General features: G+C 51.1%; 1 protein-coding gene across 1 annotated transcript in view; it reads left to right on the top strand.

Annotated features, from left to right (window-relative positions):
- The window catches only part of SLC6A5 (solute carrier family 6 member 5), an 88,011-nt gene that overhangs the window by 29,552 nt on the left and 40,182 nt on the right, over nucleotides 1-18,277 (top strand). Inside the window, exons 3-6 of the mRNA XM_032488862.1 lie at nucleotides 6,465-7,001; nucleotides 9,632-9,770; nucleotides 12,440-12,571; nucleotides 12,916-13,089. Of these exons, the coding sequence (XP_032344753.1) occupies nucleotides 6,465-7,001; nucleotides 9,632-9,770; nucleotides 12,440-12,571; nucleotides 12,916-13,089 (982 nt within the window). The remainder of the gene's footprint in view (nucleotides 1-6,464; nucleotides 7,002-9,631; nucleotides 9,771-12,439; nucleotides 12,572-12,915; nucleotides 13,090-18,277) is intronic.

Here is an 18,277-nt window from a genome sequence, read left to right as displayed (position 1 = left end):
TTATACGTGTGATAATTATAACCATTTTTTTAAGTACAGTCTTTTCCCTCTCCCATTTTTTGCTTCCCTCTTGCCTCTTCTCTCCACTCACATCAATGCTCACGCTGCCCGCCAGTAATCCTAGGTGCTACCCAGTGTGTGTTGCCACGTTTTACTGGAACACACACACACACACACACACACACACACACGGGATGATAATATACATACTGTAGTGCATCTGCTTTTCTCATTTATTACTTCATGAGAATCTGTCCAAGCCAAGTGTATGGCTCTAAACCATTCTTTTTAAGGCTACAAAATCAGTTCATGCTAGGACATCCTATTGCTCTAATGTGGACACTTTTTCCCCAGGATCCATTTATCAACTATGCTGTAATAAACGTCCTTGCCGTATGCTGTTGTTCCTTGGAGGTGGATTTCTAAGAGTGGGATTGCTGGATCTCTTTCCTTTTTAAAAAAGAGACGTTTCTTTATTTTGCAAGTGACCTTGAGTACTCATTTCTCCTCCCTGGACCTCTGTTTTCTCACTGATAATGCATGCATGTGGAACTAGAGGTGACCTTGAACGTCCTTTGCAGCTTGTTTTAAATTTCTCTGCTTCTGCGCCTGCGCCCACTGCCCTGTGTTTTGCTGCAGTGAAGTGAAAATCATCACTATTGCTGACTCAGGAACAAGCGTCCTGCATGTCTGAGTCTCAGGATTTTGGATCTACATTGTGCACACAGACTAGGTGCTTAGCTGAACCACTGATTTCCAAGTAGACTCTTCTGAAACGCTACGGTGAGGGAAGCTTGCCCTGATTAGTTCGTTCCTCCTTGACACCCGAGGTCCAAAGGAGACCTGGGCAATGAAGCTGATTACAAAGCGCTAAGGTCCTGCTGTGTATGTTGAGATCTACCTTGATCTAAACAGGACACACTCACAGCGGCCTCTGTGTTTGAGCACTTTTTCAAAATGCTCTCCATTTTCTTTCTTTTTGTTTTTTTTCTTGGAGGGTGGGAGGAAGTAATTAGGTTGGTTTATTTATTTTTAGAGGAGATACTGGGGATTGAACCCAGGACCTCCTGCAAGCTAAGCATGCACTCTACCGCTTGAACTATACTCTCCCCCCTCCATTTTCCTTTAGTGAAGATAAATACTTGATTATTGTGTGACCAAACCACTGAATGAGGAGGGAAAATGTTGTACAATGATTGTCTACTTTGTAAGGCTTTCTATTTTGTGCATGTCTCCCCACAGTAAATCTTCTGGACCAGGGAGAAAGAACTATTTTATCTGCTAAAATCTGAGGGGCTTCAGACAGATAATTCTTGCAGTCTGCATCATAACAATCACTTATTGAAAGCACGCCAGGCAGCTGGCCTCAGTTTAGGTACTTCACACGTGTACTCTCATTTAATTGTCAAACAGCCCTTGAGGTTGGTTAATACATATTCTTATCCTCATTTTACACATTGAGAATTTCCCCCCAAGGTCACAGAGTGAGGAAATGGTGTAGTCTGTCTGCAGAGCCCACGTTCTTAACACTGAACAACACTGCGGTGGAATTGGGCGGGAGTAGACAAGTGAGACAAAAATACCTCATGGCTTCTTGACTACCTTGGCAATGTCACCTGAAGCCCACACTGAGCCCTCGCATCCATCATCTAGAGGAGTTTTAGGTGTTTACGCCTCCCACATCAAAATCACCCGGACACAGACATACTCTGGACCAGAGTCAACACAGACGTGGGCTCAGATCCTGGCTCTGCCCGCTGATTTCAGGCAAGTTTCTTCGCCTTTCTGTCAACTTAGCTGGGCAGCTGTTTCTCACCTGCTGCCCTGAGGACGAGAGGAAGCTGGCACCGCAAGCGCCAGGCTAACACCAGAGCCAGGGCTTGTAAAACTCCGTTTCCTCTCCCCCTCTAGTGCGGAGGAGGGCGGCCTTTTGCGTTCAAAAGGCTGCCCTCCAGGCCCTCTCCTGCCTGGGTTCCAATTTACCCCCACCCCACCGTGTCCTGGCACAAACACTGGCATTAGGGCTGCCATAGGATGGCCTCCTTTTCAGCAGACTCCCCTCCCCGCACCCCATTACGTCCGGTGGACACAGGTTTTCAAAAATTGCTATTTATTTGCTTAACTGAGGGCTGGGGGGGGGGGCAGAGTGATGGAGGGCAAAATCAATTACTATTTTTCATCCTTGACAAAGTAATTAAGGCCATAGTGAATGGCTAATTCCGACCGAATGGCTGCGCGGTGATGGATGCGGATTTACAGCCCGATCGGCGGTGGTGCCCAGAGCCCGATTATCACTCGGAACAGGCGGCTGCGGAGGGCGGGGTGGAGGCCCGCGTCGGCAGGACTTGAGCCTTTTCTTCTTTTTTAATACTGCGGCTTCGTTCTCCGCGCGTCTCCAGCGCTGACACGCACCCGAGAGCGCGACCAGCCGCCCCTGGCTCCCCCCCTCCCCCCCCCCGCCCGGCACGCTCACCCCCGCCCTCGCACCCGTACCCCGCTGCCAGGCTGGTCCCCGCCACTCCGCACTCGCCTTGGCTTCAGGGCGACCCCTCTAGGCCTCCCCGCTCCCCACCGTCCCTCGGCTCTCCACGCGGCACCCCCTCTGTAGCATCTTGCGGCTGAAAGTGGCGGGGGCGGGGTAGCCAAAGCAGCGCCTCCGCCAAAGCAGCGCCTCCGCCAACACCCCGGAGCCTGCGCGTCAACCGCCTCCGAAGGGCCTGACGCTCGTCGGGCCCCACGCGGGAATCCGAGCGCGCACTTGGCCGGGGAGGGCATGCCGGCGGAAAGTCAGGCCCGGGAGCTGAGCCAGGGCGCGGGGCGGCGAGCACAGCAGTACTCCGCCACCTCTGCGCACTTTTCCTCGCTCCCTCCAGAGCCCGGACGTCAGTGCGTCCCGACTCGTCGGTGCGAGGGCTGCCCGCTCGGTTGGCATGCGGCACTTTGCGGGGGCGGTTCAAATGCAAATTCTGAAAAGTGGCCAGAGACTATCGAAGTCGTGACTCTCTCTTGGAATTCGGCCCAAGGCCCGAAGAGGGAGGCCTAGCCTGACCTAGGGGTACAGCACAGGGCGCGGAAGTCAGGTGCTTCAGGCTTGCCCTTTACAGTTCTCGCATCCTGATTTGGCTCCTTGGAAATTGGGAGCTGCTTCGGAAGCAGCGTTCGGCAGGCCCCCTCGGCTTTCCCCGTGGCTCCCAGAGACCAGGGTGTTTCCGAGCGCCCAGCAGGGCCGGGATTCCTGGCCCCACCTGCTCTCCTGAGACTCCTTCAGTGAGAGCCCACCACAGTCCCACCCCATGTTCCTTACTCCCTACTCCCCGACTTCGCCGGGCTTCCCTCTGAGCGGGCCTCCTGGGAGAGCACGACCAGCCCGAGAGGGCCTGGTGGGAAGGGTTGGGAGATTCTCGAGGGTTCGAAAGTGACTTTCTGAGCCTCAGTTTCTCCAGCTTACAAACTGGGAGTTTCTCAGAGGCTGTTATAAAGGCTAAATGGGATAATTCATGGAAAGTCCTTGCACGATGGTTCAATATTGAGAGCTTAGTAAATGTTAAATCAAAACTACGATTAAAAGCGTCCTGAAGCTCTCAAGAAAGGTCTCTCCATGCAGACTGTGGACCCCCTCGGAGGGGCCAGGCGGCAGAGCCCGTAAGCAGAGGCATCCGAGTGCACTCGGGCGGCTCGGAAGGAGGCGGGAGGGGCAGTAGTGCCTTGGGCGCCCACTGCAATCTGCCGCCGCAGCCTCGCCGGTAGCCTTCGTGGCATTATCCTCCTGCCGCATGGGGACGGCGCAGTCAAGTGCGACGGCGCCGACCCCTAAGGCAGTGGGCCCGGCATTAGGGAAGGAGCAAAGTGCTTTCCGTAGCTCCCCTTCCCCGAAACATGGAGTTCCCCGAAGCAGACCCGCCAGAAAGGAGAGGAGGGAAGCATTGTGCCACGGATCCCCTGCTAGTCTCCAAGCCATTCCTTCTTTGTAAAGGTGTTTCCCCTTTCTTATAATTATATCCATTGCTTTGTACCTACTGGAAAGTCCATCTTTGTATCGCCACGGCTTCCCTCACCCCAGCTACAATACCGTAGAATGTCCTCTTGTGGCATCCCAGAGGGCCGTCCCTGACGCCCGGTTGCCGAGATCGTGATTTGGAGGGTCTCTAAGACCTTCCAAGTCCAAATCTTTCCTGGCTGTGGTGAATTTTCATTGAGAGCGACCGGAAGAAAGAATGGATTTCATCTGACTTTGAAAATGACCTAAGAACCATGTTAGTGTTGAAAATAATTTCCTTTTTTTTTCCTCCATAATATTTTCAGAGGAGATTAAAAATATAATGAGAATAGTCCTGATTTTACTCAGGAATTTCTCGTGTTAATGAAGATAAAATAGAAATGCAGGTACTAGACCTCAATTTTAAGGCGAAAACCCAAGATTCCCCCAACACTGGTTAACTGGGAAGATGGACAGTGGGACTCTGAAGTCCGCATACACTCAAGGTGGGTTCAGCCTTATAAACACAGGACCCGTACAGCCATTGCAGATCTGTGTCGTTTCGTCCAGACCCTTGATCGCTTTCGGGATAATGTTGCAGAATCCGCTGCCTGCAGATTTGGAGAGGCGGCAACGGGATCTAGTCGAAGAGAAAGACTGAAACATGACAATGATTTAAGTCCTTCCCCTGCGCCCACCTCGGCAGCCCAGTCCGCTCTGTTGGCGGCTGCGCCTCAGCTTGGGTGCAGTGGGACGTGTCTCTCCCATGTTTCCCTTAATTAGGAGGAGGCAAACTTCTGTCATCCCTCCCGCCGGCTTCGGTTTAGTAATCAGACCCACATGAGTCACGCTGAACACGCAGCCCCCTCCTGCCCGAGAAACAACTGGCCAGCGTACTTTGGGCTGTTGTCCCTTTAAAACTCGAATCCAAGGGGTAATGATTTATCAAACTTGTATTATCAAGAAAATGTCAAACGAAGGGCACCTTGCTTTGCACTGACGCAAACTCGGCCTTTCCCAAGGAGATATAGGAAGCGCCGCTCTTGCTGGAGCCAAACCCAGTCTTGTCAATAGCTGGTTTCACTCTACCCGTTCAATCTGTTGCCCGTTTCAGACATGGTGAGTGTTTGCTTTTGTTCATGTAAGAGGAGAGGGGGCTGCGAGGGTAGGAAGGGCCGATTCGTTTTGGATATTTCTTTCTGAAGTGTTCTATGCATTCTGGAAGGTGAAGGGAGGACAGTTCTCACAGCCGTAGGTACATTGTACTTGTGAGCATCACCTGGGGTCGGGTCGGAGATAGGTTTCTGAGGCTGTGGACCTGAGAGGTTGAAGGAGCCTTCCAACCTCACTATTCCGGGAACTGTCCTTGGTGCTGAAAAGCCAGGTGCCAGTACTGAAGAGCGTCTCTGTGGGTCCTAGAGGCTATTGAGATAAGAATGCTGGCTGGAGCAGAGGTACTTGGATTTGGTGTTCTCAATTAAGGAGTTCTAATATGTGCATTTGTGAAAAGATTAGACGAGAGAGAGGTGTGTGAAGGTAATGTGATTATTCTTGCACTATAATAGTAATTACTGATACTAATATTTAGGAAGCCCTGAAAGACAGCGCGAAGGGAGAAAGCGGGTGGAAAAACCACCGCTGGCAGTTATTTTCATTTGAATCTCAATTGGGAGAAATCAAGTTAAAATTAGTCGAGAGTTTTGGTTCCCAAGCAAGTGTAGGGGCATGAAGTATGTGAGACTGTCATGAATTCCTGGGGGATGGGGAGGACCGAAAAACTTTGCCCGTTCTTTTACATATCTGGAAATCTGGAAATGAATGTAGGTTGTGTAAGATAAACCCGGTTACTACCTTATATTTTAAGTCTGGTTTATTACTGTTCTTGTGAGGTTGTCGTTACTGTTATTTTGGTCCCAGCCTTTGCTACCTGGTGGGTGGGGGTAGGTTTTGGAACGCTAAAATTTGCACAACCGATTTGGCCTCAAACACTCGCAGGTGCCAGGGCATCAGCTTTTGTGGCCGCAGCTTGTCTATCGCTTATAAAGGGGGAAAAAAAGCAATGTGCATTGTTGAATGACAAAGGAAATGGGGCGGAAAATTAAAGAATCTTTCTACAATGGTGATGGGGACTTGGGCACCCTACAGCCGTGATCTGAAATCCAAAGAGGACGGGAGCTCATAGCTGTAGGGCTATTTCCACCCTCCACTTCTTCCCTTCCCAAAAACATCTCTGCATCTGAGTTCATCCTCTGTTAGGGAGGAGAATATTAGCTTCTTTATGTCATCTAGTTATCGACGAGACAGACGGATTGAGAAGTACTGATTACAGGTTTTCTTGGAGAAGAAAAAAAAATCCAGATTCCAATTTGTTCCCTCCATATTGTGTCTGGACTTCAGTTGTGAACGTCTCTGTATGTAGATATAGGTATTTTTTAAGCTGCTGTGACTTTTTTTTCTTTTTCGCTCGAACTTCACATTGTGTTTGCAGGATTTCAGTGCTTCCAAGGAAATGAATAAACAACCAGCCAACAGCCTGGAGGCGGCAGTGGCGCCGGGCCACCACGATGGCCCGTGCGCGCCCAGGACGAGCCCGGAGCAGGAGCTTCCCGCGGCTACTGCCGCGCCGCCGCCGCGTGTGCCCAGGTCCGCTTCCACCGGCGCCCAAACTTTCCATTCCCCCGACGCGGGAGCCTGCGAGGCCGAGCTGTCGGGAGTGGGGGATTGCAAATTCAGTAGCCCGCGGGCGCAGGCGGCCTCGGCGGCTCTGCGGGACTTGAGCGAGGCGCATGGTGCGCAGGCCGCTCCTCCTTCAGGGGGCGCCGGGCCCGGCAACGCGCTGCATTGTAAGATTCCGGCCCTGCGTGGCCCAGAGGGGGATGCGAACGTGAGTGTGGGCAAGGGCACCCTGGAGCGGAACAATACCCCGGCCGTAGGCTGGGTGAATATGAGCCAGAGCACCGTGGTGCTGGGGATGGATGGAATCACGTCTGTGCTCCCGGGCAGCGTGGCCGCCGCTGCCGCCCAGGTAAGCAGGTCGCGCTCGAGCCGCGCCGCCTCCCGCTCCCCAGCCGCGGGAGAGGCAAGCCAGGCCGAGGCGGGTGCACGTGTGCTGATGGGGAGACCGGTTGGCAGTGCCAGGTGATGGATGCGGGAGGCAGCTTTGGGGCTTCGGTAACTCGCGCTGCGCTAGGGTCGCCAGTTCGGTGTGCGAGGGCTGCAGCGACCTTGCCAGAGGGATCTTGACCTTAGGAGCTGCCGCTGCTCTCCCCTTCCCAGCCTCAGTGGTAGCGGAAAGCCAGGTGCAGATTCATTAAGCAGTTGAGGCATTTGGATTCTTACCCCTTTATGCAGACAGGACTCCCCCTCTTGCTAACGACTAATTTCTTAGTTAAAAAAAAAAGAAGAAAATATAGAGAAAAACCTGGGGGGCATAATACTGTAAGTCCTGTAGCCTTTGCACTGCGAGTTACATTTATCATACGAGAACTCACGTGATGAGAGGTGGTTTACATGAGGCCATTATTGAGTTTAAGCCTCAGGGCAGATCTTTTGCTCAGGGCCCCTTCCAAAACCCAGTACCTAACTTTATATATATATATATGTATATTTCCCTTAAAGTACCTCTCTCAACTGTATAAGCTTCAGGCCCCATAAACCTGGATTCACCCCCTGCATTTGAGCCTTTACTCTCAACCAGAGGCACAAAAAATCCCATAGAGCAAATCCCATTCCTGGGTTATGGATGAGACATCTATTACTGGTGGTCCCTCTCCCTTAGGGACTTTTGCCTTCTTCCATTTCCCTCCAGTCTCGCTCCCTCCTTCCCTGATCTCTTCTTTCCTGTCTTGTGTCACTTACTTCAGCTCTTCCTTCCCCACTGCCGCCTTTTCCACTGTCTCCTCTCCTCCCCTGGGCTCAAGGGCTAAGCTTGTGAATCTAGCAATGGGCTCTTGAACCAGAGCATCCGCCTGTGTGAAATCTAGGGATCATATAGCCCTTCTCAGTTTCTCTAGTGTTTGTAAACACACACACACACACACACACACACACACACACGCCCACACGCCCACGCTTATCCACACACCCACACAGCAGGACTAGAAAAGAACATAAACCTAGGATTTCCCAGTCACCCTTGCTTTTCAAGTCCACGTCTGGAGCGGCCAGCTGTGTGCATTAACTGCCTGTGACAGCCTATGCCCAACTGTGTGACCCCAGGTGGAGGCAGAAAATGTGTTTCACATGCCTTGCTTAACCTCCGCACTGCGACAAAGGAGCCGGAACTCCCACCCTTTCTATCTCTGGAAGAACTGGGGATGGGGGAAGGCTGGAGGTGGTATGTGTAGGGAGGAGTGCAGCGGGATGTTGAAGCTGTTCAGTAGAGAGATCAAGCCCTTCCTTCGCCTGTTTTTAGCTCTGTCCATCTTTCTGATTCTTGCCTTTCTGACACCCACCTTGGCCCTGCTTCTCTCTCCCCAAGACTTCCTTCCCATCTTGGCAGCTGCTTCTTTATCCTCCATGGCCCGTGGAACAGGCCAGTGTGGATATGCCAAGTTGCTGGACTAGGAGGTGGAAGGTGACTGAGTAGGTGGAAGCCAGGCAGTGGCTTGGGTCCCTGGAAGCTTTGTGTGATGTCTGGGTGTCCCAAATGTTTTCTGGGTTTATTCAAGATGGCTTCAACCATAGCTTTTTCTGCTTAGCAGTGGAGGCATTCCAGAACCAGGGACTGCCCCAAGAAAGCATCTTAGTGTGAGCTTGGAGACGTGAACCTCAAAGACCTATAGACTGCTGGAGCTGAATGGTGCCTCAAGGGATAGTGATTCTGAGCCCCTCATTTTACAGATGGGTACACAGAGGCTCAGAGAGAGCTAGTGGATTGCCTGGGTTTATCCAGCTGTGTAGTAGTAAAGTTTAGACCAGAACACAAGGTTTTTGATGTCCTGTCTCTTTCCATATCTGCTTTCTTTGTTCTCCCTCTCCTTTCACCCCCACATCTCCCTCCTTCTATCTCCCTTGCCCTAGTGCTGAAAGGTGCCCCCCTTCAATTAGCTGACCAGGCAGATTCTGCCCCTAGACTTTAGAGAAAGTGAGTCAGGGGCTCTGGCTGGCTTCAGACATTGCAGCTCTTTTTCTGGCCTTAGCATAGGCTCCAAAAAAAGAAAGAGCTGAGGAAGGGGTGCGTTGAGGAATTTTGGGGGGAGGGGTTTGTTAGGGACGTGCTTGCTGGGGATGATCTAGGCATGATATTGGGGGCCTGCTTGCCAGAGAACTCTGGGTCAGGGATTGGGGATGGGGACGGGGATGGAGGGACCTGCCTGCAATCAACCCACAGGTTCAAGGTTGGGGAAGGCTGCTTGCTGGTGTGACCTGACTGCAGAACTGGGGAAAGAGGGCTTCAGGAGTCTATGGATCTTCAGATCAGAGTTGGGAGCCTGCTTGCTGAGAAACTCTCAGTGCAAGGTTGAGGGGTCAGGGCCCTGCCTGTAGATGCATCCTCTCTTCAGAATTGGGGTCTTGCTTGCCGATGCATCCTCGGTTGAATAGTGGGGGCCTGCTTGCTGGGAAGGACCCTCAGCAGAGGGGAAGGGGTGGAATGGGGCCTGCTTGCGTACCTACCCGGGGCTCTTATCCGACCATGTGCTTTTCCGCCCCCAGGAGGACGAGCAAGGGGATGAGAATAAGGCCCGAGGGAACTGGTCCAGCAAACTGGACTTCATCCTGTCCATGGTGGGGTATGCAGTGGGGCTGGGCAATGTCTGGAGGTTTCCCTACCTGGCCTTCCAGAACGGGGGAGGTATGGCTTTAACACTCTTTCGGCCTTTAACACTTTGCGGGGCGTGGTGGGGCGGGCACTTGCGGGTTGGCGGGAGACCCAGAGCCCCAGGACTGGAAGAGCCGAGAGGAGGCTCAGGGCAGCCTCCTCATGCTCCAGATCCATCCCCTGTAGGCATCTGTGCAAAGTCAGAAGGCAGGAGCTACACAGACTAGATCCATGAGGCTTTTATCTGGAGTTGGAGCTCAGGGAAGAAGTGGGTCCTCAGGACCACCCTCCCACCCCCCACACTGGTCTAGCCTGATTCACTTGATCATTGACACGAGGAAATTCAAACCCTAATTTAGCCTACAAGTATTTCCATAGCCACCACACTCAGAGCACCTAAACGACTTTAGAACCAGGAAATGTGCAGTCCTGGACACTGAATGAAGGATGTGTTAATGATAACCTGGAAGTCTGAGCCTGCATAGGAGACACTGGGAATGGATGCTTGGGTCGTGCGGAACGCAGGATGCAGGCGAAGCAGGAGGTGGGAGCATGGTGGGGCTGGGGTTGTGCTCTCAAGAGTCTATTGCTGGGGGAGGGTATAGCTCAGTGGTAGAGCACATGCTTAGCGTGCACGAGGTCCTGGGTTCAATCCCCAATACCTCCATTAAAAACAAATATATAAATAAACCTAATCCCCCCACCTAAATAAACAAACAAACAAGTAATAAATGCTCAACACTGTAAAAAAAAAGGTCTATTGAAAGTACACACATATGCATCCTCTTGGGCAAGAGCAGAGCATATTTGACTTTAGCAAAATCGTTTAGCAAAAGTGGTTTCCGTTTCAGTTGTCCTAACTGGGTGGAAGAAAAACCATTTCTAAATTGGGGAGGATGCCAGTTAGCCAGGCACCAGCTGCCAGGCCTCTAGGATCCAGTGTACCTCTCCTGTCCCCACCGAAGAGGGACTTGGCACAGTCAAGGTCCCCTATGCTTGCATTCCAAACGTTGAGGTGCCACCTGGTGGGGTTAACTGACAAGTCAAGTCCCCTGTAGGAATAGGAATTTGCACCTAGGATTCCCTTTCACAGCCTCTCAATTGGAATAAAGAGACCAGAAATGCGTCCATCTCCCCATCGGGTTAGGCAGCTTCAATTTTTGTTTTTGGTCTCCTGGGTAGGCTCGAAGCACAGGGATGAGGGACAGGTGCTGCACCACGTGACGATGAAAACGGAAAAATATCTTATCACCCCTCCCCCTAATTCCAAATTAGGACACGCTGACAAGTATTTATGAGGAGTACAGAGTGTTTGCAATCAGAGGTGCCCTGGAAACAGAAGAACGCAGGCTGGCCACTGGCAAATGGGCGCCCCAACTGTGTTTCCACCTGATTTTCTGCAGGGAGTCCCCAGACCAGGGTGCAGGCAGTGGGCCGGAGGTGCTGTAATAAGGCTTGCAGTGCCAGGAAGGGGGCAGGACACCGAGGATGGGGGTGGGAAGGGAGTCCCAGTCAAGGGAGCGTGGCAGCTCTGCAGCCCCACTGCTCAGCTGGACAAGTTGGAAGGGGCCCGCGCTTTGCTCGCGGGACCTACTAAGTGCTGACCAGGAGCTGCGCCGCCCGGGGTCTGGCTCCGGCCCTCCGCGCTGGCAGAGGTCGCCCTTCCTCCCTCCCAGAAGCAAAAGAGAAGTATTACACAATCCACATCCTTCAAAAACACTTTCAGGGGAGGATTAAGCAAGACCACTGGTTTTACTCCCCAGCGCTCCATAGCCTTCCTTGTGGGGAGAGGCCCTGGCAGGAACAGCCCTTCCTGCAGAAAGAGTGGACAAGAGAAAGTGCAGCTTTCCTTCTGTCCAGCCCGCTGGCATCTCGAGTCCTTGAATTGGTTCTGACTCTGCAAAGCATTTTCTGGTCCAAACCTTTTCAAAGATCAGGGCTCTTCCCCAAGCCCTGCCCCCAAATCCCCCCCCCCCAAACTCAAAGAATCCTTGAAGATAAAGAACCCAGAGAAGCCTCAGCAAGTCTCTGGAGGCCTGCCAGCTACTGTTGCCTAGACTGGGCATTTTGGGGAAGAGAGAGATGAAGGATCAACACCAGGGGCCCACAGTCTAGATGAGACACCCACATAAATATTGCCAAGTGTTCAGCCCCTGGGGAGAGGTACTGTAGGAGGACAGAGAAGGGAGACTTCCTGGAGGAGGAGGCATTTGAGTTGCCCTTGAGGGATGGAAGGGACTTCTAAGGCAGAGAAGGAAGTTGAGTGTGTGTGATGGCTGTGGTGGTGAGGAAGGGGATATCCCGGCCACCTGTCTGGCCGAGCAGGTCCAACCCTGGGTGGCAGGTATGCAGGTAATGTAAGTTGAAGGCTCCTGGAATCTACCTTAGCAGATTTTAGGTTCTTGGAGGGCTGAGGTGCCAATGAGATTTCACCAGTCAAAGGTGTAGATTTGTTGAACGCTGGAAGGGCTTCATTTGGGGATGTTGAAGTACTAGAATAAGAAAAAGAAAAAAAGAGACAGAGACAAGAATAAAACTCAACCAGTGAATCTCTTAAATGTCCCGGGGTGCCTGTGCTTGAGCTAGAATACCAAAAGCTTCTTGGAGAAGGAGAGGGAGCCAGCTGCCTCCCTGGAGAGGGCAGGTGGAACCCGCTGGCCTGGACCTCCTGGGGCTCTCACTTCCTGCTCTCTCTTTCCAAGGTGCTTTCCTCATCCCCTACCTGATGATGCTGGCTCTGGCGGGGCTGCCCATCTTCTTCCTCGAGGTGTCCCTGGGCCAGTTTGCCAGCCAGGGGCCGGTGTCCGTGTGGAAGGCCATCCCAGCCCTACAAGGTGAGTCCCCCTTCCTCCCTGTTTCCTCAGCCCTCCCCTGCCCTCTCTGGCACCACGTGGTCCCAGAGAGGGAGATCTGTTTTGTGATCTGGAGAACCCACTCCCTCCTTCTTTATTTGATCCATTCCACCTCTGGGGCCCCCTGAAGAATGGCCCAAGCTCGCCTCTGGCATGATTCTGTTCCTGACAGAATGCCTCAGTGTAGACACAGAGTCCACTCCACGATTAGCATATCCATCTGTAAGAAAGCGCCAAGACCTAGGTCCCCACCCTGTACCCAACTGTAAGAATACCACAGAATGCGATTTGGGTGGAGTGAACCCCTGGAACTTTTGCTTCCGCAGGCTGTGGCATCGCAATGCTGATCATCTCCGTCCTAATAGCCATATACTACAATGTGATTATTTGCTACACACTTTTCTACCTGTTTGCCTCCTTTGTGTCTGTGCTGCCCTGGGGTTCCTGCAACAACCCTTGGAACACGCCAGAATGCAAAGATAAAACCAAACTTTTATTAGGTAAGTTTGGGTATACCTACTCTAGGTGAACTATTCATTTCATTCATTCATTCATTCATTCATTCATTCAGTAGAGATTAACTGAGCACATATTATGTTCGTCAGGTCCTGTGCTAGGTGCTGGGGGCACAGAGATTAAAACCAACATCAAATATAGTTCTTTCCAATATTTAAGGAGCTCATGACCTAAAGGAGGGGTAATCGAATTTTTGTTTGCTCATGAATAGCTGGATATTTGTTAAAATGTAAAATTACAAGCCCACCAGATAGTCTGATTTACTTGATTTGGGTGCGGTTGGGAAATCTGCATTGTAGTGAGGTCCTCAGGTGACTCATTTGCATGGTATAGTTTGTAAAGCAATGAGGTATAGAGTCTAGGAGAGGGATACATCAGTTCCCGGGTCCACATTTGACAAAATGCTGTCCAGTGCATGGGATAAATACAAGAACAGACACTTAGGCTGAGGACCCAAAATGTCCATAATGCAGTACCTTGGAGAGAGCAAGGCTGCCTGGGGAGGCAGAGGGTCTTCCTGGAGGATGATCGTTCTGACCTGAAATCCACTGGGACTTGAGGACTTGGGGGACCTGTCAGTTTGCTGGGTCAAAGGCAGGAAAGTGATGGGGAGGAGGAGCACGGGGGTGTGGCTGGCAAGGCTTCTGATCTGTAAGAGGTTTTTGCCCCTGATAGGAGGTGTGTTTGTTTGGGTCAGGTGACTTCTCTTCTCTGGATCTCAGTTTTCCTCATTTGAAAAGCAGAAATAATAACAATCTTCTTCATCCTACTTACCTCACAGGGTTGCTGGAAGGAGAAAAGAACTGGAAGATGTGATAGTAGTTGGGAAAGTATACAGAGAGAAGGTGCTAGCGTCAGTTGCCTTTCATGGGCACCAGTAAGCATGTAGTTTCTTCTTCCCCTGGCAGATCTTTATTCCCCTTAAGCTGTATCTGGCTGAAGTCAGAATCCTGTGATCTCTCTCTGATTGATTCTTAGTGTGTTGTTCTCCCAAACCAGCTCTTTTGCCCTGACAGCCTGCACACTACAGAACTAGTACATAAGGCTTTGACTGTGTAGGAGAGAAAGATGATCCTTTCCTGCCACCGCCCCCCACCCCCAGAGAGATGCACATTCTGGAAGGCAGTAATTCACACTGGTGTATTTTTACACACATGTGCATGTACGTACACACCACATCCAGCTTCCACCTGGCGAGGCTTTGAATGAGACTGCAGGGGAGCTAAAGCTAGAGCTCTGTGCCCATCAAATTCAAACACAGTGCCCCTGAAGTGCTCAGGAATGGGGGGATGGAGATTTGAGGGGTTCCCAGGTGTGTGGCCCACTAGTAGAATGACCAAGTGTAAGTGTTCCTAGACTCTGGGCCTCAGTGCCCTCATAAAGATGGTCACTCTTTATGCTCTCCATGCTGATGGAGTCTTGACGTAGAGCAGTGGCTCCCGGTGCAAGCTGCTACCCATTAGAACTGGCAGAACTAGCAAATCAAGACCTCACTTAAGGTCCACCCCAGACCAATTAAATTGGACTATCTGGGATTGGAACCCGGGAATCTGTCATTTTACAATTTCCCAGGTGCACCCGGGGGTAAGGACGACAAGGTAGGAGTTTGCCCACATCCCTTAATTAGGCTGCCCTTACCGATTTTTGGAGTGGAGTGCCCACCTTCTTTGCCCTGCAGTCCCTAGCAGCTCAGGGTCGCCTCTGCAAAGCTGCTGTCCGAGAGAATCCCCCTCGGAAAGACAGCTGTTCACAGACAACCAACCGCCTGCTACCAGAATGGATTCCCCCAAATGGTGGCCATGTTGGCAAAGTGCATTTTCCAGGATGTGGGGTCTGGAATGGAGAAAAACCTCAAGGTCACCCCCGTGCCCTGCCTCTCCTTTCCAGACCATGTCTGGGAGGGGAGTCACTTTCCAAGGGCGTGCCTGCTGGAGGAGGGCTGTTGCCTTGATTCAGCCTCCCAGGAAGTTTCCCGGGGCACTTCCCTCAGGGACCATGTGGGTCCTGAGCTCTGTGGTAGACCTGGGATTTGACCCTAGGTTGCCTGCCTCCCAAGGCCATGGTCCTAACCACCATGATAAATGCTTCCCAGTCTACAAAGCAGCTACCTGAATGATGTCTCCACTGTTCCTATTAAGAGCCCTATGTGTGCTGAAGGGCAGGGGACATGATCATTATTTCGCAGGTCTAAGGCCTACACTCGAAGGCTTAGAGGGTGCAGGTATCAGGACGTGACTCTCAGGGTAGAGCCAGCACAGGGATTCGGGTCTCATAACCAAATTCTCTGCTCATCCAGCGTTCTCGAAGGTTCTACCCTATCAGTTCTGGCAGAATGACATCTGTCCAGGTGTCCCCTACTGCTGTTTGTAGCCATGATTCTAGGGGGTGAAAGGAAAGCTTATTTGAACAGTAGTTTGACTTAGTAATTCCACTTCTGGGGATCCATCTTAAGAGGAAAATTCAAGACAGAGGTAAGGACTATATGAGATTGTTCATGGCAGCCACATTTGCAATCTAGGAAAACGCTAGACAAACTAAGACATGTAACAAAAATTCAGTAATTCCATGGTTCAAATAAATTATGGTGCATCCATAGGATGAGGTATTGTATGGTCATTAAAAATCAATATTCTTAAGATGTAGGGAAATTGTCAGCATGTTGTGTTAAATGTAAAAGCAGGATGCAGATTTGTAGTATAATTTCATTTTTACTAACAATATATGCTGGCTAGAAAACATACAGAAAGGTGATACCCTGAAAGTTAACTGGTAGATTTGGGCCATTTTTTTCCCTACATTTTCTATCAGGGATGTGTGTTTATTTTATAGTTGGAGACTATGTTTGTATATGTATGTATACGTGTACGTGTATACATATGTATCTATGGTATGCATTTTATTTATTTATTTATTTTACAGCAAGTTGAGCACAGTGGCTGGGCCAGGCATGTGGGTCGGGGTGCCCCTGGTTTTGTGGAATTTTTAGTCTGGTTCACACTATCCCAGGGAACACAAAAGGCAGAGTGAAGACATTATATAGCTAAGCACATTGTTGTCCACTGGTACAAGCCATAAAAACAATGCAAGCTCTGAGCAGAGAGAGACAATGGACATTGTTCACTCTGATTAGTCCCTGGAATCATACGGACAGGCCGTGCAGACCTTCTCTCATTCTTAGGTAGTGCTTTAATTTTTTTGGTCTGTTTGTTAAAATTGGGAGTGTCGACCCCCCCTTTCTTGGTTCACCCCTGCACCTGTTCCTCACGGGGTCATCCACGCATGACGGTGTCCCGTTCCTGGGGCCAGGCGACCCCTTGCGGAAGTGTTGATCCTTGGGGCCCTGGGATGACTTAGAAAAGGGGGCGCTGGCCTGGCTCAGAGACACAGGCAACTTTGTGGCCCACTGCTCTACCGGACAAGACAGGTGTCCGGACAGCAGGGTCTCAGGCTGACTCCCACGTGGCCATTCTGAGACAGGATTATTTAAGACGGAAAACTCCCTCCCTGGTGCAGTGTTCCACAAATGACCTTCCAGGCTCACCTTTGTCCTCACAACCCGATAACCACCCTACGCTATTACAGAGGACGGCGGGTCCCAGGAGAGTGGGGTAGATCGCCTACCATGATGACCTTCACTCATAGAGGGGTTTATCCCGTCACCCCGCGGCTCTGCTGGGGACATACTGCCAGGGAGCCCTGCCTCACCTACTGCCGGGGATGCCAGGACCCTGTACCTGCCCCAGCCCCGGGCAACAGCCCTGGCACAGTCCATCGGTAGAGGCTGAGTTTGCCACACATTTCTAAGGTGTAGGTTGTAAGAGAGGTGTTCTGTCTTGGGGGCACTCAGCCGCCCAGGTATCTATAATGTCTAAGGGCTAATCCATGCCCTGCCGAGTGAGACCAGGGACTGTTCTGTGAAATTAGGAGCTAGCTGGGTCATTTCAAATGGGAACAATATAAATACCATTTCTATTTCTGGAATGGCTTAATTTTCATTAGAACTTTAATTAAATGGTTCCTTTTCTCCCTAGCCTTTCCTGGGCTTTCATTTATTAATCATTGCCCTCGTAAAGAGAATCCCATTCGAACAGCTTCCAATTCAGCACGATCCTTATCTCCGTTCTTTGTTCAGGGTTGCTGGGCCGGAGCTCACTGATGGTCTTGGCCCATTATTTCCTTTGCTGGCAGACCTGGAGGCGCAGTGCGCTGGGAAGCACGCTTCTGCCGCCCAGTGGCAGGAAGGGATATTGCGGGAGGCTCGAGGCTGCAGGGAGCCGGGCTGCAGTGACGCAGGAATGCAGGAACGCTGTAACCTTGCACTGCAGCAGCGAGCGAGCAGTGATCCAGAGAGGCTTTCTAGGGATGCTGCTCGCGTGCTTCTCAGTGGCAGTTTTGGAAGCAAGCGATTTATCGTTTGCCCGCATTGTTTGCGATCTCGTCCATCTTAGGGGGTGGACGTACTTTTTGGCAGGAGGGCGAGAAATAACTTCTGTGCTTTACATACAGAAGAGGGAGATGGATGGTGCTTTGTCTTCATTCAGGTCGCTGCTGGGGGAAGCAAATGCTTCCTCAGTAAACAGCTGATAGTTATTGGGTCAGAATCCCCCTGAAACTCTTTGTTATTTGATTAAAGAATATAATGCTGAGTAACAAGGTATTTTGAGGACTCTAAAAACGGTGGTTCTTGAAACCTGGAGACATTTGGCAATGTTTGGGTTGTCACAGCGGGGGGGGGGGGGGTAGATGCTCCTGGCATCTAGTACACAGAGACCAGAGATGCTGCTAATACCCTGCAATGCACAGGACAGCCCCCCGACCCCTACCACAGAGAATTTTCTGGTACCAAATGTCAGTAGTACTGCCGCTCAGAAAAACTCAGGTCTGAAGAACTAGTCAGAGGGAAGGAATTCTTATAAGCACAGTTTTAAATTTTATCCAGTATCCTGAGATATCCTGGGGGGGGGGGGGATGTGTGGGAGGCAGGAGATAATTTATGGCTGGCAGGTGGGATGAGAGACGATGTTGGGGACTAGAGATGCTCACCCCATGAAAAGGTATAATAATGATGGTTGTGTTATGGCTAAATTTTATTGAGTCCAACTGTGTGCTAGGTATTGCATGAAATTTTTTCATTCACAATCTCACTTAATTTGATTCTTGCAACAGCCTTCA

This window comes from Camelus ferus, chromosome 10 (genome assembly GCF_009834535.1).
Source record: "Camelus ferus isolate YT-003-E chromosome 10, BCGSAC_Cfer_1.0, whole genome shotgun sequence".
NCBI lineage: Eukaryota > Metazoa > Chordata > Mammalia > Artiodactyla > Camelidae > Camelus > Camelus ferus.
Note: the sequence above shows the minus strand (reverse complement) of the source record. Positions and strands in the feature narration are given on the sequence as shown.